At 48.0% G+C, this 27,757-nt stretch overlaps 1 protein-coding gene across 4 annotated transcripts in view; it reads left to right on the top strand.

The window, feature by feature from the left end:
• Positions 1-27,757, top strand: part of NTN1 (netrin 1) — a 280,603-nt gene that overhangs the window by 9,885 nt on the left and 242,961 nt on the right. For all 4 annotated transcript variants that reach the window (XM_075119364.1, XM_075119363.1, XM_075119362.1 and 1 more), the window contains exon 2: positions 16,620-17,662. In XM_075119364.1, coding sequence (XP_074975465.1) covers positions 16,645-17,662 — 1,018 coding nt within the window. In that variant the 5' untranslated portion in view covers positions 16,620-16,644. The remainder of the gene's footprint in view (positions 1-16,619; positions 17,663-27,757) is intronic.

Here is a 27,757-nt window from a genome sequence, read left to right as displayed (position 1 = left end):
ACTGAATCCTTCCAAGCCTAAGTACAGTGTTAACCAAATAACTATGCATACACACCAGGCATTCTTCACACATCCTTGTTCATGTAAGTATAAAACAAAACCAGTGCACCATGAGGGTGGAGAATCCTGATTTCAAACTGTGTAGGGAAGCAGCTTGAGAACCATACAAAACTAAACACTGCCTGTCACTATGGGCCTCATTCTGATTCCTTGACTCAGGCACCGATCCTACAGAGACTTGCACATGTGCTCAATGTTTTGCACTGGGAGTAGCCACATTAATATCAATAGCACTACTCACAATGTGTAAAACTAAGCATGTGCATAAGTTTCTGCAGGATCTGGATCTTAGGCATTGATGGAGAGCGTGGAGATCAGGTCCAGCATCACAGACTAGATCCTCATTGAAATCAATCATAAAGCTCTCATTGATTCCAGTGCAAGCAGTACAGGTGCCAAATGAGCAAACAGGTCATAATTCTCTGCACAGACCAGTCCAAGGGGTAGACAAAGATGCTGCCACAGGGGAATGCACCTTTTCACTAAGAAGTTGAAAGCAGCAAATAAACCATATCTCCTTGCACAAAGGGCTTTCAACATGAGAACTCTTACGAGCTGGCACCCTTCCTGTACCATTGCAATGGGCTCATCAGCCTGCTGCTCACGTATGACCTGGCCACTTTAACATCTGTCTACAACTGTAGCAGCAGGGCAGGCTGATGTGTGGATGGAAATACGTTTTTGCAGGTTAGCTGCTTTTTAGGGTGGGACCTAGACTGGGGAAAAGAGAAAATCATGCCACAGTGTCATGGATTTCCATGTTTTACAGGAAGATTATTTTCAAAATGCTGAGGCAATTAAAATGATAATATGATTTGGTTACTATGGCTCCAATTCAGCAAAGTATTTAGCACTTGTTCATTTTAAGCATGTGAGTAGTCCCATTGGAGTGAGCAGGACTGACTTGCTTAAAGTCAGCCAAGTGCTTATCTACTTTGTTATATTCTTCTTCTTCCTTGAGTTAGTCCCATCAAATGGGGTCTACTCTGCGAGCCCTCTCCCTCCAAAGTGCTCTGCTCAGAAACGTATCCTCTATGGCACTACATGCTAATGTATCTGCCTTTATGACATCCCACCACTTCTTCTGGGGACGGCCTCTCTGACTTTTTCCTTCAGAGTTGGACTTTCCTTCTGTCTATTGGACTTTCTTATCCACTTAGTTGTCAGGACTGAGCTTTCCATGACTGACCATCTGAGCCTGCCCTCTCTCATTTTTTCAGTTGTGGGTGTTACTTTGATCATGTCTCTAATACACACATTCCTCGCATGGTCTTTCTTGCTTGCACGACTCATCCTTCTCAATTGTTGCGTTTCTGTGGAACAGATCTTTTGCTCACATTTCTTCTTTGTTGCCCAGCACTCAGCACCATACATTAAAACTGAACAGACCACTGTTTTCTAGACTTTCTTTTTTAATCTTAATGGTATCTTCCTGTCATGTAGCACACCACTTATCTCTCTCCATTTGAGCCAGGAATTTTTTATCCCAGCTCTAATTTCATCCTCCATTTTCCTGGATTCTGGAACCCAGATGCCTCAAACTGCGTTTTCGGTATTGTTTGCACATCTAATTTCAAGGATAATTCTTCAGTGTTCACAATATTGAAATTACATATCATAATACTCTGTTTTTCCTTTGTGTATTTTGAGCCCATGTCTCTCCAACACATTTATCAAGATCCTCTTCGAAACTATATTTTCCCTCACTGCATAGAATGACAGCATCTGCAAACAGCATGTACCAAGCTGCCTCCATCCGTACGTGGGTATTCAGAACAAGGATAAACCAGAAAGGGCTTGGTGCTGATCTCTGGTGCACTCTGACCTTTTACCCATAGTTCATCTGTTTCACCACCAGAGGTTCTGACTATTAATGTTGCACCTATATACATGGCTTGAAAGAGACACACATAAAGTTCTGGCTCCGTGTTCTCCCTCAGACCCCACCATATGAGTTCTCTTGAAACCTGGTCAAAGACCTTTTCCAGATCAACCAACACCATGTGAATATTTTTCCTTTTCTCGCTAATTTTTTCTACTAGCTGCCTCAGGGCAAAACCAGCATCTATTGTCAACCTTCCTTCCTGGCATGAAGCCATATTGATTTGCACTAATATTTACTTCCCTTCTTGGTCTCTTATAGATGACTCTCTTCCACAATTTCATTGCATGACTCATTAGCTTTATACGTCTATAATTTGTACCATTGCCAGCAGCATCACCTTTTCCCTTGTATATTGGCTCCAAGATACTTTTCCTTGACACATTTGGTATCTTTTCCCACCTCATGATTGAATTGAACAGGGATCTCAGGAGATGGATGCCTTCTATTCCAAGCTTTTTCTTAGGGATTCCATCTGAGCTTAGGACCTTATTATTTTTCATTTTCTTTCACAGCGTTTGCCACTTTATCTGGCGTGATAGGCTCCACTAGATCTAAATTAATCACTTTGAAGTTGCATTGCTCTCCTGGGTTTTCTTCATTTAAAAGCAGTTCAGAATACCTTTTCCATTGATCTTTTATACGACTCATCAGTCAACACAATACCAGTTTGATGAACTTTACTTCCTTTATATATTTAGTACTTCTGTCCCATGCTTTCACCAGTCTATATGCATCTTTTTCCCCTTTCTTTCTTCCAAGTCTAGCATAAAGTTCTTCAAAGACCTTTGCTTTCTCAACTACATTCCTGGCCAATTTCTTCACTGTCTTGTATTCCCCCAGGTCTCCTTTGCTCCTACTCCTTTGCCAGAGTTTAAACTTTTTTCTCTTATCTTTTATCACTTCTTGTACTTTTTCACTCCACCACCAAGTTTATTTTTGAATAAAGGTTTTTCCTTTTGATTCACCCACTATTTGTTTAGCACTTTCCAATATATTTGTTGCCATAAAATTCCCAAATTTATCCATTCCTTCCTCATGTGTTGCTGACCTCATCTTCTCCATAATCAACTCCCTAAAGTCCTTCTCAGCCTGTAGTGTTTGCCACCTTATCTGTGGTGTTACCCCCTTTGATATTCTCTGTGTCTTCATTTGAAGAAACATATCTAAGATGAGAGGTCTATGTTGACTCATAAGTCTCCCCTGCAGTCACTTTGCAGTCTTTTATATCTTTTATTTTCCTACGTTGTTAAACTGTGGCCTAAAATTAATATCCTTCCTTTCTAGAGCCAGGCTGCCTTTGTGCTAAAAATTCAACTGAAACCACTTCAGTCTTCAAAGTAGCTTTTTAATAAAAGTAAAGGTGGTTTCCACCAAAAAGCCATAGTAAATTTTCCTCATCAAAATTTTGAAATGTTCAGTAATTTCTGACCGATACTAGAGCTGGCAAAAAAAAATGGAGGAAATTATCAGTGAAATAGTTCATTGAATTCCCCCCTCCTCATTTTTGTTGAAACCTGTAAATTTGTGAACAGCTCTATTTCCAATACACAGTATTGTTGCAGGTTTAGTCTGAGATTTCCAAAGCCACCCAAGAGATTTAGATGCCCAGTTCCCATTTAAATTAATGGGAACTAAGTGTACAAATCCTTTATGCTGTTTTGAAATTCCCAGCCCTTCAGAGTTGCTATTTCATGATCTCCAAAGCTAGAAACAAGTGCTGTATCCCATTAGAAAGGGGCAGTCCCAGCTCATCTGTAAAATCAAGGACCCATTTCTAACCCCAGCATTTCATGAGATATATTAGCCCATATTGGATGGATGAGTATTACCAGATGTGCAAATGTAATGTAGTCTGTAGTGGTCCCTCACTGTCAGGCTTGGAGGTAGGCCACTCTGCCTTATCGCATCAGACAGCAAACAGCCAATTGATGCTCTAGAGGCTCCGGCTCTCTGGGTGGGGCCAAGCAGTCTCTAGCCCAAGCCTCTTGGCAGGGGCAGACAGCAATTCACCGTTTATAGCTCTGGCCCTCTGAGCGGGGCAGAGACAGGAGCAGTCTTTTGCCAAAGGCCTCCTGGCTGGGGCAGACAGCAAGTACTAGTCTGAGGCTCTGACCCTCTGGGCGGGGTAGAGCAGCAAGCAGTCTTTAGCGTCAGCCTTCGGGCTGGAGCAGACAGCAATCACAGTCTAGGGGCCCACAGCCTCCTGGTTGGGGCAGGCCACAGACAAGACACAGGTCTTCCAGCCTGGGGTGAGTAGGCAGCCAACCTGGGGGTGAGGTAGGTGGCAGGGAGTCCCAGCCCAGGGCCCTAACAGTGGAGGGTGGGTCCCACCGAAACACACTGATTTGTACTGCGACAGCACACACCTGACTAACATCTGGTTCTCCTGGGCTACTTCCTACTGCAGTCCATTGGCACGGCTTCATGGGCCACACACCCTTAGTGGCTTCTGGGCAGATGGCTGATGGCAGTCCCAGTAACTCCTCTTGTCCGGTGGCAGGGTGTGGGACGGTTCGGGGCCTAGTCTGGAGTCCTGCAGAGGGCTTGAGATGTCTGCCTCGTTCCCTAAGTTGGCCCCAACTGAGCTGTGGGGACCTCTCTATACTTCCTGTCCTGCCTGTGCACTTCGGCAGGGGCGGGGCTGGTTCGGTTCCACCCACCAGGGGTGTGTAGTGGTCCCTCACTGTCAGGCTTGGAGGGAGGCCACTCTGACTCACTACACAGTCCATTCTGGCTTTGGATAGGACATCCCACATTTGGGAGAAGCTGACTTTGTGTGGCTTAAGTTAGGCGCCCGCCTCGCTCCGCACCAAATGGAGGAGGAGATGGTGGTAGTGGTGTCAGTGCTCATCTTATAACTTTTAGCCCCGTGGTTCAAGCACTCCTCTCAGTGTGTGAGATTCAAGTTGAATTCCCCCCTTTCTGTCAGAGGGGGAGAGAGACTTTGGACAAGGGTCTCCGTCAAGCATTCTCTAGCCACTCAGCTGCGGGATATTGCGATGTGGGGATTCCTCAGTCTCTCCTGTTGAAGCTGTTGCACCGTGAATGCATAATGAAAGAGTGGCTGGAGCAGGGGGCTGACCTCAGACACTCTCACCCAATGACTATTCCACCGTGGATAAATACTAAAATAGTCACTGGGCCCAAGAGAGACATAATGGGTATGGTCACAGTGGTTATGAGACCACCTGGGAGATGGAAGACCCCACAGCCAGCCTCCCTGCTTCAATTTTTCATTATTTATCCTCAGTACAATGACTTCAACAGAAGAGAGTGAGGGAGCCATACATCAGTATATCCTATAGACCAGTGGTGGCGCACTCTTCCTCTTCAGCATAGCGGGGAGAACTGAACGTGGGTCTCCCACATCCCAGGTGAGTGCTCTAAGCACTGGGCTGAAAATTATAAGGTGGGCAACTCTTCCTCCTCCTGGGTTTTGAATGGAACCCAATCTAGTAAGCAGCTTCTCTCCATGCCTACGGGGTCAGGCCCTGCAAGCAACTTAAGCAACTGAACTCCTATCTTTCCCCCGGTTTGTGAATTGCTCTAGGGGTCAGGTGGGAGATAGGTGCCCGGACAACCACAGGGAGGCAGCAGTGCACAGGTCCAGGGGCAGAATCCTAGGTGCAGAGGGAATTTTTACTCTGAAAAACTTGGGTGCTGAATGAGTTTAGGCACCTGCAGGGTTCAGCGGGAATTCTGCGGGTAACTATGGGTCCCAAACTGGGACTTGTGCACTTAAGGCTGAGGTCTAGGATCCTAAATACTCTTGTGGATCCCACCCTAGGCACTGAGGTCAGATCCTAAAAGCTATTTAGATATCTAGCTCCCACTGAATGGGAGTTAGGTGTCTAAATACCTTTACAATGTGAGCCTCATATACTGTGATGAACAGTGGTATAAAATCCTAAAATGGATACTTGGACAGCTTGTGTGTCACATGGTTGTTTCCGGACTCTAAATCACATTAAAAGAAACTGAAAATACATTAAATCCTTTCTTGATAAGACATTTCCATGAAACTTGTTTCTGTAGTTGCCACAGGGCTGTTGTGTGATGGTGAATTGGGGGGGAAAGTGTCTATGAGGCAATCTCTTTTAGGATGTGGTACCCTCTGAAAACATTTGAGAAGCCCGGGATTCATAGGCAGAGTGAAGAGGAAGGAGTCACAGGTAAATGTTAGATGCAGTTTGTCAGATGGCTGTCACCACTGCATATGCATAAGGGAGGATCGTTAACCATTGGAACAATTTGCCAATGGTCATGGTGCATTCTCTGTCACTGGAGATTTTAAATCAAGACTGGGTTTTGGTTTTTGTTAAAGATACAGTCTGGTTCAAAAGGAATTATTCCAGAATTATCTATGGCCTGTGTGATGCAGGAGGTCAGACTAGATGACCACAGTGATCTCTTCTGGCCTTGGAATCAATGAATCTATGCATCTAGGAAGTACTGTTTTGGGTGCCTTTGGTTAACAATGAATTGCGGCCCAGTGTATATAAGTCTATAGTTGTAAAATAACCATATCTAAACATTTTCTACCTTGTTTTGTCACTTCTAACCACCACTGGAGAGTCAAAAGCCTTCCTTCAATCCTGGGAGCTATTTAATTTTTAAAAAATCCCACAAGAAGGAAAAAACAACCAAAATGTCATTTATGTATTCAGACACTCCAAAGCATCCTGTTTCCCATATTATTCCTCCTTCTTGGGGCACCAGATGCTGCAACTAAAAACTCAGATTGTTCCCAAATGAGCTAAGCAAATAATTGATTTTTTGGTTCAGAAGGTGAAATAAAAAAATCTGTTCATTTTGAAAAAAACTGATTTTGCCCTGTTTTTTCTGATTGAAATGAAAAACCAAAAACCAAAAAACAACAGGGTGAGTGGATCAAAATAAAACATTCTGATTGTCGATTTGAAATGATATTGTGAAAAGAAATGTGCAATCAAAATGACACTTTTCATTCTGAAAATATCATTTTGAATTAACACTTCATTTTGAAATTCATTTTGATTTTTTTTTTCAAAATGAATCATTTTGATATTTCAAAAATTGTTGTTGTCAGGGAGGGTTTTCAGCCACAACTGTTTGCTGAGTTTGGCCCAAATTCATGAATAGCTGCAGTGCCCTCAGAATGCTTTTTTCAGCACATTTACTATTCACCAAAAAATCTTCACCCAGCTCTATTCCCAGCCCACTAAGAGGAAAAGGTCAAAATGGTGCCATGTAAACAAAGTGTACAGTGGGTTAGATCTGGATACGTTATTTATCCTTGCTCCTCACTGGTGACCCTCCATAACCCAGAAGTGGATCTCCCTCCTCTGCCACTGGTGGGTTATTAGGCCATCTGATGAGAATAATGTGTCACTCCATTCTGGGTGAAATCTTGGCCCTATTGATGTCAGTGAACATTTTGCCATTGACTACAGTAGGGCCAAGATTTCACCCGATATTTTCTTCTGAGCAAGAGACTCCCACATATGTCTTGGATTTCCAAAGAGCAGATGAAATTAACAGGGATTTGGCCACCCAACTCCTTTAAAACCCCAGCCATAAAGCATGTATTAGCAGGTACTCACAAACTCACTTGTCTGTGTACACTGCTATAAACACAGACACCCCATTCTCAGCCCAGCCATAGCGGCTGGATTAAGCCTGCCTCTCTCTTTCACTGCACTTTATTATTATATATTGTTTTCCCTCTTCCAAAAGGGTTCCCCTAATTGTGCATGTTATTTGTATCAGTTGATTGTGGGGCTGGTCATGGAGCACTGAGTAATTCATAGTGTTTGGACAAGACAAACATTGTTCTGTCCCTAAGCAAACCTCCAGGAAGGTCAGCCCAGTTCATCCCATTGCTGTGGAGAGCTAAAAGTATCCAGATGATGTGAAAATCAGACCCTTTTCATGGAGAGGAGGGGGAAAAACAAGCATGCAAGCACACATCAACAAGTCCTGACATTCCCACATTCTGCTCCTTTCCATTCACCTCCCATTGTTTTACCAGCACAAAGTTGCCCCAAAGCCTTTGTCAGGCTATATTTAAATAATGAACTGGGATTCCCTCTGGAAACCAGGGCAGAGATACAGGCAGTCAAGTCATGCGCCTTGCCATCTGATTCAGGAGGAATATTCAGTAGCAGAAGAGAAATTTGTCTTCAGCCAAATGTGACACACTGTACCTTATGGCACCTTAGAGACTAACAAATTTATTTGGGCATAAGCTTTCCTGGGCTAAAACCCACTTCATCAGATGCATGGAGTGAAAAATACAGTAGGCATCTGATGAAGTGGTTTATAGCCCCAAATAAATGTGTTAGTCTCTAAGGTGCCACAAGGACTCCTTGCTGTTTTTGCTCATACAGACTAACGGCTACCCCTCTGATACTGTACCTTGTCCTTGTTCATGGCTGTCAGCTTGGCGCTGTATTCCTGTAGGTTTGGTTTGAAGGAGGCAAAAGGAGAGTGTTAATCATTCATGTCAAATGGTTTGTTTCATGGATCAGGTTCATAAACAACCATTTTTCAAACAACAGCAACTTGATCTGGAGTAGTTTAGCTAGAAACATATGCTAGAGTTGAAGACAACTGAAGAAATACTTGCTGTGAGTTGTCTGGCCTAAGAAATCCCTCGCTGGGCATTTAAAAGACGAGCTGTAGTATAATGAATAGGAATGTGTTATGCAAAGGTCTCCCATTTACAGTGTTTGCTACAGAGGAAGTAGCAGTTAGAATCCGCCGTCCCTACTGATACCCCACCCGGCAGATTTCACTCCGATACCCGTACAATTCTCTTAAATTCTCGTGCCACAGACGGTGCTGCATTCGGTGTCGAACCAAGGGCTGGATCCTGTCGGCCTTGTACCGCCAGACTTCGGCACTTGGGTGTCACTGAATGCAGTTGTTACGGATTTTTATACTGAATGAATCCGGAGCGCTGGGGTCTAACGTTACACGGGCGGGGGTTAAAAAAGAAAACTTCTTCCTGCTGTCTAACAAAGGAAATCTCTCTGTTTCTCCTTCCTTCAGTACCACTCACCCACACCGCCCCCCCCGCCGACACACACACCCCCTCCCAGTCACTTTACCCCTTTCCTTTCCTAAGCACAAATGTCTGAGCTTTCTAACAACCTCTCTGGGAGGGTCTTTGCGTAGCTATCCCAAACCGCGTGTGGGAGCATCTGCCTCCGGGTCCGCTCCCGTACCCGTGACGGGGCTGATCCAAAGGGGACGGGTGTGAGCTGCAGCCGGCCACCACTGGACGAGTGGCCAACGAAACAGGGACCCTTTTGTGCTGACTCCAGCGATGAGCTGTCTGAACTCTGGGCTGCACCGAGCGAGGCCGGCGGGAATGCGCGGGGTAGCTGTACCTGACCCCCCCGCCCCGCCCGAGCTAACGGGAGAGGTCTTAAGGGTAGCCCGCCCCGCCCCGCACTCACTTTCCCCAGCCCTCGCCGGGGGTCCCGCTCCAGCGCCCACCCGAGCGCTCACTCATGTTACCAGGAGGAATTTTGCATCAGAAAGTGCCCACCTGAGCGGCGCTTTCCCACGCGGTCCTAGGTGAACTGCCGGATCGGGCCCCTGGGTGCGTCGCCTTTTTTTTTTAATACAAAAAGAGGCTAATTAAATAGGGCCGCATCCTGAAGGTCCTGATCCGGCAAAGCCGTAGCCGGCTGAAAAGCTGTCGGAGGAGTCTCTTTCTTTCTCTCTGCAATCCATGGCATGAGCAAGGACTAGTCACTTGGGTTAGGATTTGAAGGATCGGGCCCTCAGGCAAAACTCCCTTGAGATCCGGCAATGGGACTTCAGTTTGTCACGAAGGGCCCGCTGTTTCCATAGATGGCAAGTGATCCTCCCCCCCCCCCCGACTCATCTTAATGGGCATTAGATAGTTATTGAAGACAGAATAGATTAAAATATATTGCATTTGCTAAACTGCAGCAAAACCGTCTTTTAAAAAATTCCCTGGAGAGCGAAACCGACTAGCACGGTCAGCAGTCACCGAGCATGTGAACAAAGCACAGGAATCGCGTAAACAGCCACCGCTCCTCGGCGTCGGTTCCCAAGTCACCCCAGTTATCGAAAGGCCAGCCAAGCGAATTCGTTTAAACCTGCGGCGCCCCAGGGCCTCTCGAGTTCACTTCGAACTATTTTAGATTTGTTTTTTTGTCATCGCCGCACTTTTAAATCTAAGAATAAGATTTTATTCCAGAGAAAGCGATTTGTACCGGATCAAATCGATAAAGCCACAGCGACGTAAAACGATGCGAACAAGCGGCTAGAAACTTTGACATTTACACGGTCGTTGCCGACCGAGCATGACCAAATAGACATAAATAAATCCAGGACAAGATTAATCAATAAATGCAGCTTCCAGTGGTCGGCTTTTATTAAAGGGTCGATCTCCACTCTCAGGTTGACGTTGTCTGCAAAGCCCCTCAGTTGAAAAATGCACCTCCCGCTGACCTCGCTGGGACATACTTCTTGCTAACTCAATCCTGGTTTACACTGACTGCAGGGTGTTCCTAATCGTTAAATTAGACGGTGGTCCCAATATAATTGTGTGACATTTCGTATGATTTTTTAAAATTACTTTGATGGTAAAGAGGGCGAAAGAGGCCTGGTTTTTGTAAATACACTCTCGGATACTCACATATATAAAATTCACACACGTGTAAAGTTATATGTAAAACGCTGCAGAAACACGATTACGCATGTAATATCTCCCAGTGCCTAGCCACGCTTTTCACTGCATCGGGACCCCTTAACTAGACCGACTGGAGACTTTTGAAAGACTCAAACGAGACTTTTGAAACCGGAGTCTCTACTGACTTGGGAAATCAATCAAAGAAAACAGGAGGGGATGGGTCGGAGGGTCTAGTTTGTATTTTAAATTCTAGCTCGGCTTTTGACTGAGTGTGAAGGTGTCATTGGACCAGAGCTAAGAAAACAAATCGGAGCAACCCCGCAGCTTCTACGCTGCGCAACCTATCATTTTAACATCAAACCCACCGCCCAGCCCCTCCTCCCCCTAGCCCGCGACCAAGCCGCTGGCCTGGGTGTCAGTTTCACGGACTAGAAAAGGATCAGTCAGACCGCATCGTTCGGGGGAGGGGAGCCTCAAACTTCCCTGCGCTTAAAAATATAATTTTAAAACAAGCTCCTTTCCCCCGGGGAGAAACCCAGAGAGCAGGGAGCCTCGGGTGGGTCTCCCTGAGAAGTCACCTCCAAAGTGGAAAGGAGATTTGGAGGTGTTCGGTTCGCACCCACCTACGCCACTTCTTCCTCCCCCACGTTTTGCTCAGTTTTCCCCTCGAAGCAGCAGGATGCGTCGGACCTGAAGCCATCCCCACCCTCCGGTTGCTTTGGAAAATGCTTTGAACAAAGGGGTGGTTGCAGAGAGGACAGTGTAACCCCGAACCCCAGCTCCTCTCCCTGAGCCAGCTCCCCGGGGACCCTGAAATGTGCTCCATATAAAGGGGGAGCCTGACCCTAGAGCCATGGCTTTGGGGGCGCCGGGAACATGGCTTGCACCCCTGCCTCGGTGTATGTGCGGGGAGCGGGGGTGGGGTGTGGGACAGGCAAATCTCTCTAACTCCCGTGGCGATTCCGAGTCCTGGGTTAACGTGGCTTTTAATGAGGCTCCTGTAATCCTGCCTTGGCGCTGCCTGGGGAGATGGAGCTGTAAGAGCGCCCGGGGGGGAGGCTTTCGGGCTGTTTCACGGCGAAGAGTTAACAAATCCATCCAGCAGCAGGGCTGTCAAGGGGGAGAGGGCTGGGGGCCGGGGGCCGGAGGGAAGCTGCGCTCAGGCTGCCGGAGCCCGGCTGCCCTGCAGGGAGAGCGGTTGCACTGCCAAAGACGCCCCGCTGGGCTGAGCAGGAGCGGGAGCAGATTAATCAGGCCCTAATTCAATTTACAACAACCCCTTTTATTCAGCTCGGTGGCAAGGAATTCAAAGAGGGAGAGGGGCGGGGGGAGGGGAGGGGGCGGCTATTCGCGTCGCTTTCCATCCCCCGAGCAATGCTTGTCACCGCGGCGGTTTGCAGAGACAGGGGGCAGCTTGCGGAGCGCCAGAGCCCAGGAGATTGAGTGACAAATGCATAGGGAGCCCGCGCAGAAAGGGCACCTCCGTTGGAGAAATAGAACTGCCCTTTTAATCAAGGGGCTCGGCGGAACGCAGGCGGGGGTGGGGGACGGTAAACAGGGCAGGGCGCTGGGGTTGGCAATGGGGCGGAAAGCTGTGCCAGCCCCGCACCCACTGAGGGCATCCTGGCGGTGCACAGCCAAGCCCACCAGCCTAGAGAGCTCGGCACAGCACCCGGCCTGCGGACACCCCTCCCACCCAGTGCATCTATCCACCAGGGAGCCATCCCCTGGGGATGCTCAGAGCCCCAGAGAGGGGAGGCAGCCATGGACTCAGTGGCTTTGGATCGGACTTTCCTGGTGCCTGGCAGCGTTTAGGTCTAGCAATATCTCACCTTTTGTATTGGCCGGTGGCATGGTGTGGGGAATGTGCTGGGTATGTCAGTGAGCCTCTGCAAAATCATGTCTGATTCACCCCCCGAAAGGCGTCTGATCCTTGTCTACACGCTTTAGAACAGAACCCTAGCAGTCCGGATTCGAGTACTGGCGTGCTCCCGGAGAATGGGCTTGTTCCCACGCACACGGGAATGACACCTTGGGTTCAGGGAGAGGAAACAACCCGTTGAGGGTGAACACCCCCATGGAGTCGAACGCAGCTAGTGTGAACTAGCGAGAGCCGCTGGGAACACGCGAGAATAGCTCGGCCCACTAACTTTGAACAAGTCTCCGTGTCTTTCCGGAGTTAGTAGATCCGCCTGGCAGAGAAACTGGGCGGCGTGTGGGGGGGAATTAGTCTTCTGATGCGGCCCCAAGTTGGACTGAGACCGGAGGGAATTCAGCCCACGAGAACAACCGACAAAAAAAATGACACGCGTGCCTTTTAGAAAGAGTTTGATGTGAAAGATTTTAAAGGGGCCGCCACGCTTTTAACGGACAAAATAACTTTTACCTGCCGGGGCCCAGTGCTGTGAGCTGAGGACAGAGGCTATCTAGTGTGCACTGTTTAGCGACAACTCAGGCAGTTTGGCACCCCCCCCCCCCAAGTTATCTTCTGTGATCCTGGATGGGAGGGGGGTGGGTAAAGGCACAACCATTCTATCCAAAATCTTGGTATTCCATAGAAAGTCACCCGGGCCAGTCCCCTGATCTCATTTTGATTTATTCTTCGGTTTATTCTTAAATTATTGATGGCTTTTCCTTTACCTGTAATCAGTGTCCTAAGAGCTGGGAGTTTCAGTAAGAAAGAGTGAAACACTGCTCACAATACACACACCAGATCAATATTAGTGACACGTTCATAGGTTCATTCAGAATATAGATATGTTTCACTCTTTCAGGATGAAGCTATGAAGTATGATTATTTGCTAGTTATTCATAACTTGTTAATTATAGACACCTCTATTGTATAATCTACACTGTAACATAATCCAGTGGGTCTAATTAGTGAGGAACTACCAAAGCCGGAGCACAGGTGATAAGGAATCCGATGAGGAGTCTGGGGGCTTCCTTTCATTTGCGCGCTCGAGAGCAAGCATGAGATGCAGCCTTAGCTGGAAGAAAGGGCTACGGGTTGACGGAGGGAGCTCGGCTGTGTTTTTACAGACAGTCGGGAAGGCAGGGCTGAGCAGGGAGCTTCTTCCACGCAGGGTGTGACTTGTCGGTGGAAATGAACGTCCCAAGAAGCATTTCCAGGTGTCTAGCTGAAGCCCAAACACGCTGTGATTCATCCCCGGGATGCAAACAAGTGGTTGATTTGGATCTTTTCCCTCCCATGCCCGACGGGAGCCCTTGCATTTGCTAATGCAGCATCATTAGCGCTCCTAGCTGTTCTGAAGCGAGGTAACAATTCACCAAAACACCCGGCGCAAGGGGAATTGGAGTCCAGAGGAGTTTGGGGGTGAGCGAGGGGGGCAGGAGCAGGCGTTGCGCTACCAAATACAATAAGCGCCCATTGTTCGCGCATCCACAACTGGCTTAAAAGGGGCTTCTTGGGGAAGAGCCAGCCTGCAGGGGCCCTCATAACTGGGGTGGCCCTGGTCATAATAGTGAATCCTCGGCAAGTTCAGCTAAGTGACCTTCACCATGGAAAGTACCCTAACGGCACAAATACGCTGAACTTTATACAGCGCGCCTGGGTACGTGTGTGTACAATATGTGTGTGCAGTGTGTGTGTCTGTGTAGTGTGTACTGTGTAGACGTGTGTGTGTACACTGTGTGTGTACAATGGGTGTAGTATGCACTGTGTGTGCGTACAATGTGTGTGTGTTGTGTGTACTGTGTGTGTGTATACAATGTGTGTGTGTGTGTGTGTGTATATAAAGCGATTGGGGTGGAAGGAGCTCTCTGATTCGGGGGAGGGGGGGAATAAAGTGAATAGCAGGGTTTCGGAAAGCAGTCTTGCGGGGGAGGGTGTTGAAATCTGCGCCCCTTTCTGACATCTTCCCGGCAGGCGGCTAAGAGGCCCTGTCCTGACAGGACCCATCGCCCCAACAGTCGCTGAGAACTTCTTTTACCCAGTTTAAAAAGTCCCGCCCCCCCGCCCCCCGCCCACATACAATTTCCTTGTAGGTGTTTTTTTATTTCCCCCGGACAATGTGCTCCCCGGAGAATATACCTGAGACGGGAACCCGTGAGGCTGCCCAGATCTCGGGGGGGCTCCGGTGCTCTGCTAGGGCCTGCGGACATTTCCAGCTCTATAAACCTGGATGGATCCTATCGTAGGGTCCCTGTCTTCTCCCAAACGCTCTGACTAACCCCGGCGGGGTAGATTTGCCTCTGTTCTCTGCCTCGAGAGTGACCAATTCGTGCCGGCTCGCCCAGTATAACCACGGAGTGCCCCGTAGGGCCTTGCATAAGAGTTGTCCTTGAGAGCACAGCTGTAGGGGCCCGATCCTGCACTCTTTCCTGGGGCAAAACGCCCAGGGAGAGGCCGGAGCAGCCGATGGACGTTCTGCCTGAGCCCGAAGAGCGGGACCGAACCCTGGGTGGAAAGGGCCCCGATCCTGTGTACACTGAAGCTGATGGGTACCGATTCTGCTCTAGCTTTCTCTAGACTCCTCTTTCCACCGACTCAGCAGCGTGCCAAGGCTTTTCTCAACCTCAGACACCAGCGCAGTCCCCCTCCCAGCACCTGCTTGTTTATTTAGACATGATTTCCCCGGCTCCCTCTGAACAGGCGCAGCTGCTCCTTCCCAATCGCTTCCCGAACAGACTTGCAGAAAGCTCTGCTCTGACTTTGTCTTTACACCCCGTGCCTGGCATGACACAAAACCCTTCGCCCCGCGGACAGAGTGCAGAGAGGTAAATAACAGTAAGGACCTAACGAGGAGCTAAAGGCTGACGGCCAGATCCCTTCAGGACCCCCAGTACAACCCCCTGCGGAGCCGATAGAGTAACCGAGAGCAGAGTTTGTGCCTGAGGACCCCCCCCCCCACACACACACACCAGCACTTCCCAAGGGAGAGCACGAGGAAGGTCCTTACTACAGTCAAAGGAAGAGAGCAGGGCCCGATCCTGCTGCCATTGCAGTGGGTGGGAACGGCAAACCCCTCCCCCTGCCTCGGCTCCTCTCTTCCTTTGCCTAAGGTTCGTCTTTGCTGCGCTGTAAAACTTTGCTTTCAAATAGCCGATGTGCAGTAAAGAGTCTGCTCTCCCCGATTCCTTCTGTCTGCTCCGTCGCCCCCTGCCCCCTCCCAACGCGCTCCTCTCCCCTCTCTCTGAATTAGATGCTTTGCCTGGTTTCCCCCCCTCCCCATCCTATTGATAAACTACCAGTGGATGTCGTTGTGTTCCTTGTGTGAGCGGAATGTCACTCCTTTAAGATGACCTCAAACTCAGCAGAAGCTGGGAACGTCATTCAGGCTCTCTGCAAGGCGCGGAGAGGGAGGCAGGGAAGGACAGAGTCCCGCCACTAGGGTGTTTTTGGGTGTGTGTGTGGGTTTTTTTTTGTTTTGTTTTTTTTTGGTCTGAGGATGGGAATGCTCTGGGCTCTTTGAACCACACACCGTTCAGCATCCAGCGCTTCCACTCCACAAGCCAGGAGCGCTCGGCTGAGAGCTTGAAGACGGGCTGTGCCACCTTCCCCGGGAGCTCCAGAAACTTTACCCTTGTGCCTCAGGAGGAAAACCAAACAGCGAAGAAGGTAGCGTCCCACCTGTTGGTCTCCGACGGCTACAGCTGCAGGGGGGTTAAAGCCACCAGCCTTCGCGGCGGGGGCTAGCTTGGGAGAGGGGGCCGGGGTCGCTTTGCGCTTCTGATCCAGCCAGGGTTTCTCTGCCTCCAGCAGGCGCAAAGTTCTCCTTCCAACCCGCCAGCTTCCCGCCGGGCTGCAGGCTGGGTTTCCTGGGCAGTGCCCTGGCACGGGAGGCTCTTCCCGTTCGCTGCCTGGGCAGCGATCCCGCTGGATGGGAAGCGCCCGGCTTGCAGAGCCGGTCCCCAGCAGAGCGGGCCGGGCTGCGCTCCGCGCCCCATCTGGCGGGCTGCAGCCTTCCCTCGCCGGCCCGGGTAGCGGAGCCCTTGGGTTTGTGACGGCGGCTTCACCTCCCCGCTTCTCTCTCTCTTTCTCTCTCTCTCTCTGTTTGCCGCCAGGCTCCCCGGAGGAGGCGCCCGCAGGATGCCCGGGAAGTGCTGGCGGGTTCTGGTCACGCTGCTGTGGCTGTGGTGCCTGGCGGGCGGCGCGCGCGGCGGCTACGGCATGAGCATGTTCGCGGTGCAGACGGCGCAGCCGGACCCCTGCTACGACGAGAACGGCCACCCGCGGCGGTGCATCCCGGACTTCGTCAACTCCGCCTTCGGCAAGGAGGTGAAGGTGTCCAGCACCTGCGGCAGGCCGCCGGCCCGCTACTGCGTGGTGAGCGAGAAGGGCGAGGAGCGCGTGCGGACCTGCCACCTCTGCAACGCCTCGGAGCCGCGGCGGGCCCACCCGCCCGCCTTCCTCACCGACCTCAACAACCCGCACAACCTGACCTGCTGGCAGTCGGAGAACTTCGTGCAGCACCCGCACAACGTCACGCTCACCCTCTCGCTGGGCAAGAAGTTCGAGGTGACCTACGTGAGCCTGCAGTTCTGCTCGCCGCGCCCCGAGTCCATGGCCATCTACAAGTCCATGGACTACGGCCGCAGCTGGGTGCCCTTCCAGTTCTACTCGGCCCAGTGCCGCAAGATGTACGCCAAGCCCAGCCGCGCCGCCATCACCAAGCAGAACGAGCAGGAGGCCATCTGCACCGACTCCCACACCGACATGCGGCCGCTGGCCGGCGGCCTCATCGCCTTCAGCACCCTGGACGGCCGCCCCTCGGCCCACGACTTCGACAACTCGCCCGTGCTGCAGGACTGGGTCACGGCCACCGACATCAAGGTGGCCTTCAGCCGCCTCCACACCTTCGGCGACGAGAACGAGGACGACTCCGAGCTGGCCCGCGACTCCTACTTCTACGCCGTCTCCGACCTGCAGGTGGGCGGCCGCTGCAAGTGCAACGGCCACGCGTCCCGCTGCGTCCGCGACCGCGACGACCACCTGGTCTGCGACTGCAAGCACAACACGGCCGGGCCCGAGTGCGACCGCTGCAAGCCCTTCCACTACGACCGGCCCTGGCAGCGGGCCACGGCCCGGGAGGCCAACGAGTGCGTGGGTAAGTCAAGCCCCCGGCCCCGGCCCGAGAGCGCCGGGGCTAAGGTGCGTGGGGAGGCGGGTGTGCCCGGCCGCAGGGACCCCGGAGAGCGCGGGACGCGGGGCCCTGGCGCAGGGGAGACTCGCAAGCGGGCGGGAGATCCAGCCGGGCATGGAGCCTTCCTTCCAGCCCTGAGATCTAGGAGAGGACGCTCAGCCGACCCTGGCCAAGCCCTGGGTGCAGGTTAATCCCCCCCCCCCCCCGCTCCCATGCCCGGTGCCGCTGAACGGTGCCCCGGGGGGCTGGGTGGGGCAGGAAGACGGATCGGGGGGCTCGGCGTCGGGCCCCGCAAGCTGCTAGCGCACGTGGTAGGTGGCCGAGAGGAATGCTGCAGCGGGGTCGGGGTTAGTGCCCCCGCACGCTGGCGGTGTTGGGTCAGAGATGGCCGGGGAAAGCCCAGGCAGAAAGGTGCCTTGTCCCGGCTCACCAAGATCACATAACCCGCTGCAGCCGGGACAGGTCATGTCTCATGAGTTCTGGGTGGGGAATAAGCCTGCTAGTGACACATCTACCGGGCACAGACTAAGGCCCCAGCCCACGCTACACAGGTGCCTCCCCATAAGTTGTGATGCAGAGGAGTTCGAGCCTAGGGAGCAATTGCATCGGTTAGCTCAGACTATACACTGTCAAGCCTGACGCAAATGAATTGCATTCAGACGTGCGCGAGGTTAGGATTGTTAGTAAATATTTATCCAATGACAGCTCCAGAAGGGCAGGGTCACTTTCTAGTCCTGCCTAAATGTAAATAATTCCTCAGTTGTGGGCCATCCAGGCGGCTTTTAAGGCAGACTGTTATAGCCTAGCTGAGAAGCCTCCAGCTCATAAAGCTGTGCATCAGGAACGTTTCAGTGGCTTTATAGCTCCAAAGAACTGACAGAGCTCTGGCAATGAGTCGCCTTCTGAGAACACAGTAGGTGGTGTTTTCTCCAGCTGACTTTATATGAAATCAATTAAAGCAGCAACTCCCTCTGAAGATGTTGTCCCAGCCCTGTGAAGTGCCTTCAATTGGTCCATGAATAGGAGAGAGCAAAGGAGGGTTTGTGTGGAGTTGATGTGTTTGTGTCATTTCTGTCTCAGGCAGAAACACTGGCCAAGCCAATAATACTGTGGGTCTCTAATGAGGGACTTGAATGAGGACCAAGGCTGAAATGAGAAACAGCAGTGTGCTTGGGGGATGATTTATTTAACTGGGCCTGAGGCAAGAAATATAGATCCTCTTGGCTGTAAACAATTCCAATAATCTAGGTTATCATTCAAGAAAGATTCTTAGCGTATTTACAGGCAGTGCTGCAATATTCCAGCATGGGTTGTTCCTGAGAATGACAGGCAGGAGGATGCTTTGTGGTTGGTGGTGTGTAGTTAGTTGCATGTTCTCAGACAAGGCGCAGATATTCCTGGAGCAGTTAGGAAGGCTTCACCCATCCCAGCTTTCCCTTTCCCTTTAAAAGGTGATGTTGACATTCACGAAGACAAGTGAGTGAGAAATTGGCAAGTATAAGGTGGGCACAGATAGCTCATCAAACACCACTCAGAGGAACCCTTCCTCTCCTAGCCCATGACTTGCACAGCTCTTGCTGAAGTATCTCTCTCCTGGCCTGTAGCATGCCCTGCTATCCCATTCTTGGGCTCCCACACAGCTTTGGCATGCACCTTATTCCTGATCTCCAGCATCCCCTTATAGTCTGATCCTGAGGCTCCTGCATTCAGCTCTGCCAATGCTGATCTGCAACACTCCCTTGTCCTGAGTCCCCCACATCTCTGCTAATGCACCGTAATCCTGTCCCACAGCAAACCCCCTCCCATTCTTGTCCCGAGGGCATCTCCCCCCAGCTTTGCCCATTCACCTAAATTCTGACCTGTAGACATTTTCACTTTTGCCCCTCACTCCCAGCATTGCCAGTAATCTTCTAATCTAACCTACAACCGCCCCTCTTTTCCAGTCATGCTCCCATACCCCACATCATATTAATACATTTTAAAGTTGGCCTGTAGCAACCCTATTCTACAGGGCTGGCCAGAACGAAAAAAAAAAAAAAAAAAAAAAAAAAAAGAAGAGAGGTTTCAGCATTTGTTTTGGTTTTGCACTGGAGCAAAAACTAGTTCTTTCAAAATATTTGTGCAAAAAATCAAAGAGAACAAGAGTGAGTGAGACCCACCCCAAAGTAGCCCAGTGGTTTGGACACTCACCTGAAATGTGAGAGAACCAAGTGAGTGCCCTAGCATCTGGGCCATGGCTTTTCTGTGGTGAATCTCTCTCTTTCTCTCTCTCTCTCTCCTACATTTCCATGAAAAGTTTCAGTTGTGATGAATCAGCATTTTCCTATGAAAAATCCCCAGCCAGTTCTACCATTCTAGTCTTTGGGGTCTTCTAGCCAGAGACTTAGTCATGTCACACGCTGGTAATGCTGCGGTATGAAAACTTGCCCACCAGAGATTAAACTGAGACTCAGCTAGTAACTCATTTTTACTTGTCATCTAAGCCACATTCCAAGACTAGTTAACATATAACAATACTCACTTATAAAATGCTTCAGCAGCATCACATGTGTTTTAGCACTTGCATATCTTGGGTAGATTCTCAACTGGTGTAAATTGGAGTCAGTGGAGCTTTGCTGATTTACACTAGCTGAGGACCTCTTTTATTAAAAGTGCCTTAATGCTGTATTATTCATTTCTGCATCAAATTCTAGCCATTGATGATACATAAGTCTCTGATCCTTCTTACACTGGTTTTCTACCACTGTGACTCCATTGACATTGATGGCATTCCTCTGGGGTTACACCACCATAAACAGAATCTAGCCCTTGGAGAGAAACTTTTTCTGAGTGCTTGTATCATTTGTGAATATTTAATCACATTATTTACAAAGAAAGTATATATCACTTGCCCTGTCATCCAAAATATTCCGCTCCAGTGATAAGAATAACATTGTGCAGCATCTCCGAACAGTTTGTTTTTCCTTTGCTTAAATCATAATCAGATGTGACTTTAAAGAGTATTTAATTTCTGTGTCTTCCTCTTGAACACCAAGAATAATAACAAAGAAAAATACTGGCAATGCACAGGGTTATTTGGCTCACTACGTCTTCTTCCTTTAGAAAATTAATACAGCTAAGATACTTCAAGATTAATACAGAATGCAGACATATGTGCTTTGCAAAACCTTTTCTAAACCTGTCATGTCAAGTCTACATTTTAGTAGAATTCTACTCTGCCAACATACACACGTTCTCTCTCTTCTGCTATCAATCTACCAGATTTGATAGATAGATAGATAGATAGATAGATAGAAAAAGAAGAATTTAGTCCAGTTTTAAATGGAAATTACAACACAGTCTTAACTGCACAGCAGTTACTGATGTATGTGTGTATACAATAAAAAAGGTTTCAGAGTAGCAGCCGTGTTAGTCTGTATCCGCAAAAAGAAAAGGAGGACTTGTGGCACCTTAGAGATTAACAAATTTATTTGAGCATAAGTTTCATGAGCTACATGCATCCGATGAAGTGAGCTGCAGCTCACAAAAGCTTATGTTCAAATAAATTTGTTAGTCTCTGAGGTGTCACAAGTCCTCCTTTTCTTTTTACAATAAAAAAATTACTCATGGATGTAGGAAAGCTAGATTCTTCTCTTTAGTGAAACTTTGAATTTCTTCCAGAAATAATCCTAAACAGCATGAAAGAGAAAAATATAATGTTTCAGGGTTGGTGACACTTAGCAGAATACAGGAAATGTTTCATTCATCCATGCATTAGATCTTCGACTGGGGTAACTCAGCAGAGTTCTGTTAAAGTCCACTGAACTGTGCTGATTTACACCATCTGAGGATCTAGTCCAGAATGTGTATGTAGGTATATGTAATCTATACACACATGTGTGTAATCTGAAAGAGTGGTGGTACCGATCTTTCTTTTAATGGATATTTTATTCTGGATGAATTGAGGCTTGTGGAAGGGGTATTCACGATCCCTGTGAATTTTTAGGCACCACTGTTTTTCACAGATGGAAGACAAGGAGCTATATTTCATAAATGAGTTACTGGGGTTTTAATAAACGTCCTGTGAAATTTAGAACTTCCTATGTGCCACTTCGGCATTGTATTTTTGCTGAAAATAATTATTAAAAATAAATCACATAAGACAAATGCTCCGAGATCTTCCCAAGTCTGCGGCTGGGCTATAGTTTATGAAAACTAGTTCTGCAGCCGAAACCACGGATTTGCATAGCACAGTTGTTATTTAAACCCTACGCCAAAGATGGCTGTGTGAAATGAGCTCCTTGGTGCCCTGTAGTTCAGTTTGTCTGTTGGGTGTCTACCTGTGTTACAATGGTAATAATGACACAAACAGAGCTATGTGAGTGTGCTCTTTATTTGACTGTTCTCTCAGCTGCAGGACTCAAATGCTTTGCTGCTGAAGATAATTCTATAGAGTATATTGGAATAGCTTTGATGCAGAATAATATTAGGGTTTAATTCTCACTGTGGAAGTTAATGGAATCCTTGGTCACAGGAGTACTAGGAAGATTAAATTCACAGGAAAGGAATGACTACAAAGGGAAAGGTTTGTCTCTTTACCGTGAGTATGCTCATTACACACATTCCTTGGTTTTTATGCTTACAATTTCTACCCTTGTGTAAAAAGTGGCTTATTGGCATTAACCATGTATTGCTGTTTGAGGACACCAAATCCCAAGTCTTCAAAGGAGGTGGTAAAACCAATCCCTTAGGGCCTGATTCTGATCCCACTCACATCAGTGTAAATCTGGAGCAGCTTCAGTGAAGTCCATGGAATTGCCAGGGTATAGAAGTGGCCGAAGGGAACGGAGTCCAGATTCACACATACACTCTGACTGCTTTGTGCCACTTTCGCAACACCTAACCTCTTCTTTTCTGACCAGGTAAACTGGGTTGATGGCTGTTTTCTGTCACTGGCATGGCACATAGCAGCCAGAGCATGCTGGCAAATCTGGCCCTATGTCTTTAAAAGACCAGAATGATATAAAATTAATACAGCAGACATTATGTGGATTAAAAACTGGCTAACTGATAGGTCTCAAAGTGTAATCGTAAATGGGGAATTGTCATTGAGCAGGTGTTTTTCCAGTGGGATCCCATAGGGATCAGTTCTTGGCCTTACACTATTTCACATTTTATCAATGATCTGGAAGAAAATGTTAAATCATCACTGATAAAGTTTACAGATGACACACAAACTGTGGGAGTGGTAAATAATGATGAAGACACATCACTGATTCAGAGCAATCTGGATTGTTTAGTAAACTGGGTGCAAGCAAACAATATGCATTTGAATATGGCTAAATATAAATGTATACCACTATGAACAAATGATGTCTGGCATACTTACAGGATGGGGGACTCTATCCTGGGAAGCAGGGACTTAGAAAAAGATTTGGGGGTCATGGTGGATAATCAACTGAGCATGAGCTCCCAATATGATACTGTGGCCCAAAGAGCTACTGTGATCCTGAGATGCATAAAGAGGGGAATCTCGAATGGAAGAGGTTATTTTATCTCTATATTTGGCACTGATGTGACCACTGCTGGAATATTGTGTCAAGTTCTGGTGCCCACAATTCAAGGAGGAAGCTGATAAATTGGAGAGAGTTCAGAAAAGAGCCATGCAAATGATTAAAGGATTAGAAAACCTGCCTTATAGTGATAGACTCAAGGAGCTCAATCTGTGTCACTTAAAGAGACAACTAAGGGGTGACTTGATTGCAGTCTATATGTAACTACATGGGGAACAAATATTTAATAATGGGATCTTCAGTCTAGCAGAGAAAGGTCTAACGTGATTCAGTGGCTGGAAGCTGAAGCTAGACAATTCAGACTGGACAGAAGTGTTAATATTTAACATTGAGTGTAATTAACCATTGGAACAATTTACCAATGGTTGTAGTGGAGTCTACATCACTGACAGTTTTTAAATCAAGAGGGGATTTTTTTCTAACATCTGCTCTAGGAATTATTTTGTGGAATTTCTCTGGCCTGTGATATACAGGAGGTTGGACTAGATGATCACAATGATCTCTTTTGGCCTTGAAAATCTGAGGGCTACAGGGAAGCATGGTCCAGCTCCTCCTCTTATTGTGAGATTAGCTTTCTTTGGTTTTGTGCTCTGTGTATGGTGTGAAACTCCAAACACAATGGAGTTCTGAATAACTTTCATTTTTAATACAATTAATGACCAGCATAGAAATAACCGGGTAGATTAAAGAGTGGCAGTAATGAAGGAGTTAACAGGTGCAACATGATTAGCCAGTGGGTCTCCGTGGGAAATAGCATCTCCAAGTCCCTAGTGTGAAGCTAGTAAGTGCTGTTTAAATGTGTAAACAGTATAGAGCTGTCATTTATCTCAGTTAGCCTACAACATCTGGAGCAGAGCCACTGCTGGGATTCTCATTAACACCTAGTGACCAGGATCCTCCAGCTATTCACATGAACAATATACCAGGCTCGCCACAAGCTAAAGAGAGCCCCTTTCTGCCATGCTGCACTACCTTTGTCATGCCAGAGCTGCCATTTCAATAAGCCAAAAGAAAAGGAGTACTTGAGGCACCTTAAAGACTAACGAATTTATTTGAGCATAAGCTTTTGTGAGCTACAGCTCACTTCATCAAATGCATCCGATGAAGTGAGCTGTAGCTCACGAAAGCTTATGCTCAAATAGAAAAGGAGTACTTGTGGCACCTTAGAGACTAACCAATTTATTTGAGCATGAGCTTTCGTGAGCTACAGCTCACTTCATCGGATGCATACCGTGGAAGTGAGCTGTAGCTCACGAAAGCTCATGCTCAAATAAATTGGTTAGTCTCTAAGGTGCCACAAGTACTCCTTTTCTTTTTGCAAATACAGACTAACACGGCTGTTACTCTGAAACCTCTCAATAAGCCAGTTTCTTTCCTTTGGTCTCGCTGAGTATTTTACTTCTGAAAAGCAATCACCCAAACTTCTCTCCGGCAGCCAAAGGTAAAAGAAGACACAGAAGAAGGTGCTTTAAAATGTGTATTCCCAGGGTGGATGTTGGAAAGGCAGTGAAAATCATATCTCCTTCCTGAGGAATGCCAGTCTTTCTCACCACAGTTGGTACCTATTTTTTTCCCCTTAAGATGAGCTATGTTTTTTGTTAAGTGAATGTATGTCTTGGAATTAATTCAAGATCACATCCTTAATAGTCTTATATGTTTACACTTCAAAAAGTCCACTTGATTTGGTGTTCTTCTCTGTCAACATGATAATTTCTTTCTATGTCTGTTGTACAATATACAATCACCACATTACATTGCTCTATGGGTCTAATTTATAGTTACATGAATTCCAAATAGCTTTCTTACCCATAAGAAACATCCCCAAAACTAACCACTTTCCATGCATACAGCTCTTTAATCAAAGATTCTCAAAGCGTTTTTACAAGCATTTGTTAGGAACATAGGAATTGCTGTATCAGAGCATTGATTCATCTAGTCCAATGTCCTGTCTCTGAAAGTGGCCAGTATTAAATGCTTCAGAGTAAGGTGCAAGAAACCCTGTAGAAGATAATTACAGAATAATCTGCTCCCTAGCATAAATTTCACTCCAAACTAAGCTCACACCACTGTAAGGTAGATGAGTGCTATTTTCCTTATTTTAGAGATTGGTAAATAGGCACTGGGATATGAAATGACTTGTTCAAGATGAGAGACAAGGTGGGTGAGGTAATATCTTCTGCTGGACCAACTCCTGTTGGTGAGCGAGACAAGCTTTTGAGCTACACAGAGCTCTTTGTCAGGTCTGGGAAACTTAGGCTATGTCTACACTGCACACTTTACAACGGCGCGGAAGTGCTGCTACAGCCACGCCGTTGTAAAGTACACAGTGTAGCCGCTCTTTGTCGCCAGGAGAGAGCTCTCCTGATGACAAAATAAAACCACCCCCAACGAGGGGCAGTAGCTTCATCGATGGGAGCATGGCTCCCACCAATGAAGTGCTGTCCACACCAGTGCTCTTCATGGTTAAAACTTCTGTTGTTCAGAGGGGGTGTTTTTTCACACCCCTGGGCGGAAAAAAGTTTTAACCACAAAATGCGGTGTAGACATAGCCTTGCTCAGAGTGCCACAGCTAAATACAAGGTGGAACAGATTGTTGAACATAAGTAGTTAACACATATTTCAAGGGACCTTTCAAGCTGGAGTGGCCCATTAACACCCTTCCAGTCATAGGGAGCTGGGGAGTTTGTTACAGGGTTATAGATTCAGGGCCGTCCTTACCCATACGCAAAGCACACGCTTGCACAGGGCACCAGGAAATTTGGGACACCAGCTCCTGCGCAGCTGCGTGCTGCTCCAGCCCCTGCTCTGGTTCTTCCCCAGGCCCCCGCCCCTGCTCTGCCCGAGCCCCGCCTCTTCCCTGCCCCTGCTCCGCCCCAGCCCCGCCCCCACTCCCCTGAGGACTCCAGAAGTGGTTGGGCTCCCTGCACTCACTAGTAAGTAGGGCAACCTGGCCCCAGCCTACTTCGCTCCCCTGGCTCCCAGTTGCTCCCCTGCCTCCCGGCCAAGCCTGGGAGGCAGGGGAGCAAAGCAGGCTGGGGCCAGGTCACTCTACTTCCCACAGGAAATGGCCAGCCCCCCTCCCCCCATCCCCTATGGAGGCCTGGGGCCAGCCCCCCCACCCCCGATCCCCCCCGCAGAGGCCTGGGGTGGGGCTCCACACAGACCCCCCTCGGAGGCCTGGGGCCTCACACAGCCTCCCTGTGGGGGGGCTGCGTAGGGCACCAAAATAGCTAGGGACGGCCCTGTATAGATTGGTTTCAGAGTAGCAGCTCAAATAAATTGGTTAGTCTCTAAGGTGCCACAAGGACTCCTTTTCTTCCTGTATAGATTGTTATAATAAGCCATAAATCCAGTATCCTCATTCTCAAAGGAAACTGGCCCAACACTTTCAAATGATGAATCTAGGAGCTTAAATTCATAACTTTGCTAGTCGTTGTTACAACAATCTATAACCCCACTAACAACCCCCTTCCTTTTCTCCCAGTGACTGGAGGGGTGATAATGGGCCACTTCACCTTGAATGGTTCCTTGAAATATGTGATAACTGCTTATGCTAAACAATCTGTTCCATCTTGTATTTAATTGTGACGCTCTTGAGTAAGTGCTTGTCTACACTTAAGCCTGGTCTACATTGGAAAATTAGGCCAGGTCTACACTACAGACCTATATTGGTATAACTACGTAATTCAAGGGTGTGAAAAGCCACACCCCTGAGCGATGTAATTATACTGACCATGTAGAGCTTCCGCCTCTTGGGGTAGTTCTACCGCCTTGGGGTACCGCCTCTTGGGGAGGTGAATTACCTACACTGATGGGAGAATCCCTCTCAATTCTGTGTTGGTGTAAGTAGTGTCTGCATTGAAGCATCACAGCGCCATAGTGTAGACAAGCCTGAAGTTTCCCAGACCTGTAGAAGAGCTTTGTGTAAGCTCAAAAGCTTATCTCTCTCACCAACAGAAACCGGTCCAAAAAAAGATATTCCGTCCCCCACCTTGTCTCTCTAATATCCTGGGACTGACATGGCCACAACAACATTGCTCAGGATGACACACACACAAGATGACACAGAGCCAAGCCCTTGATTCAATCCTGACTCCCAATTATGTGCTTTACCGCGATAGACAACACTTAAAATACAGCCCAATCTTACAACTCACACAAGTCCTTACTCACCGGAGTAGTTCCATTGACTGCAGTGGGATTACCTGCGTGAGTAAGATCTGTTTGCCTGAGTAAGAGGGCCCAATGCATTTGAACTGGTAATACTTCCTGGAAATTCCCTAGCACAGTGGTTCTCAAACTTTTTTTTTCGCGGACCACTTGAAAATTGGTGATGGTCTTGGCGGACCACTTAATGATCTTTCCAAATATTGTTTGTACCATTAGCTAACTATTGTAAAACACTTTGGATAAAAGCACTATATAAAAAAACCCGTAATAATAATTAACATTTTTTTGTTCTACGAATAAAAGCACACAACTCATATTTTAATATCAGTCGTCTTAC

The sequence above is a fragment of the Caretta caretta genome, chromosome 14 (assembly GCF_965140235.1).
Source record: "Caretta caretta isolate rCarCar2 chromosome 14, rCarCar1.hap1, whole genome shotgun sequence".
NCBI classification, from domain to species: Eukaryota; Metazoa; Chordata; order Testudines; family Cheloniidae; genus Caretta; species Caretta caretta.
The sequence above is the reverse complement of the archived record's forward strand: the minus strand, read 5'-3'. Positions and strand labels throughout refer to the sequence as shown.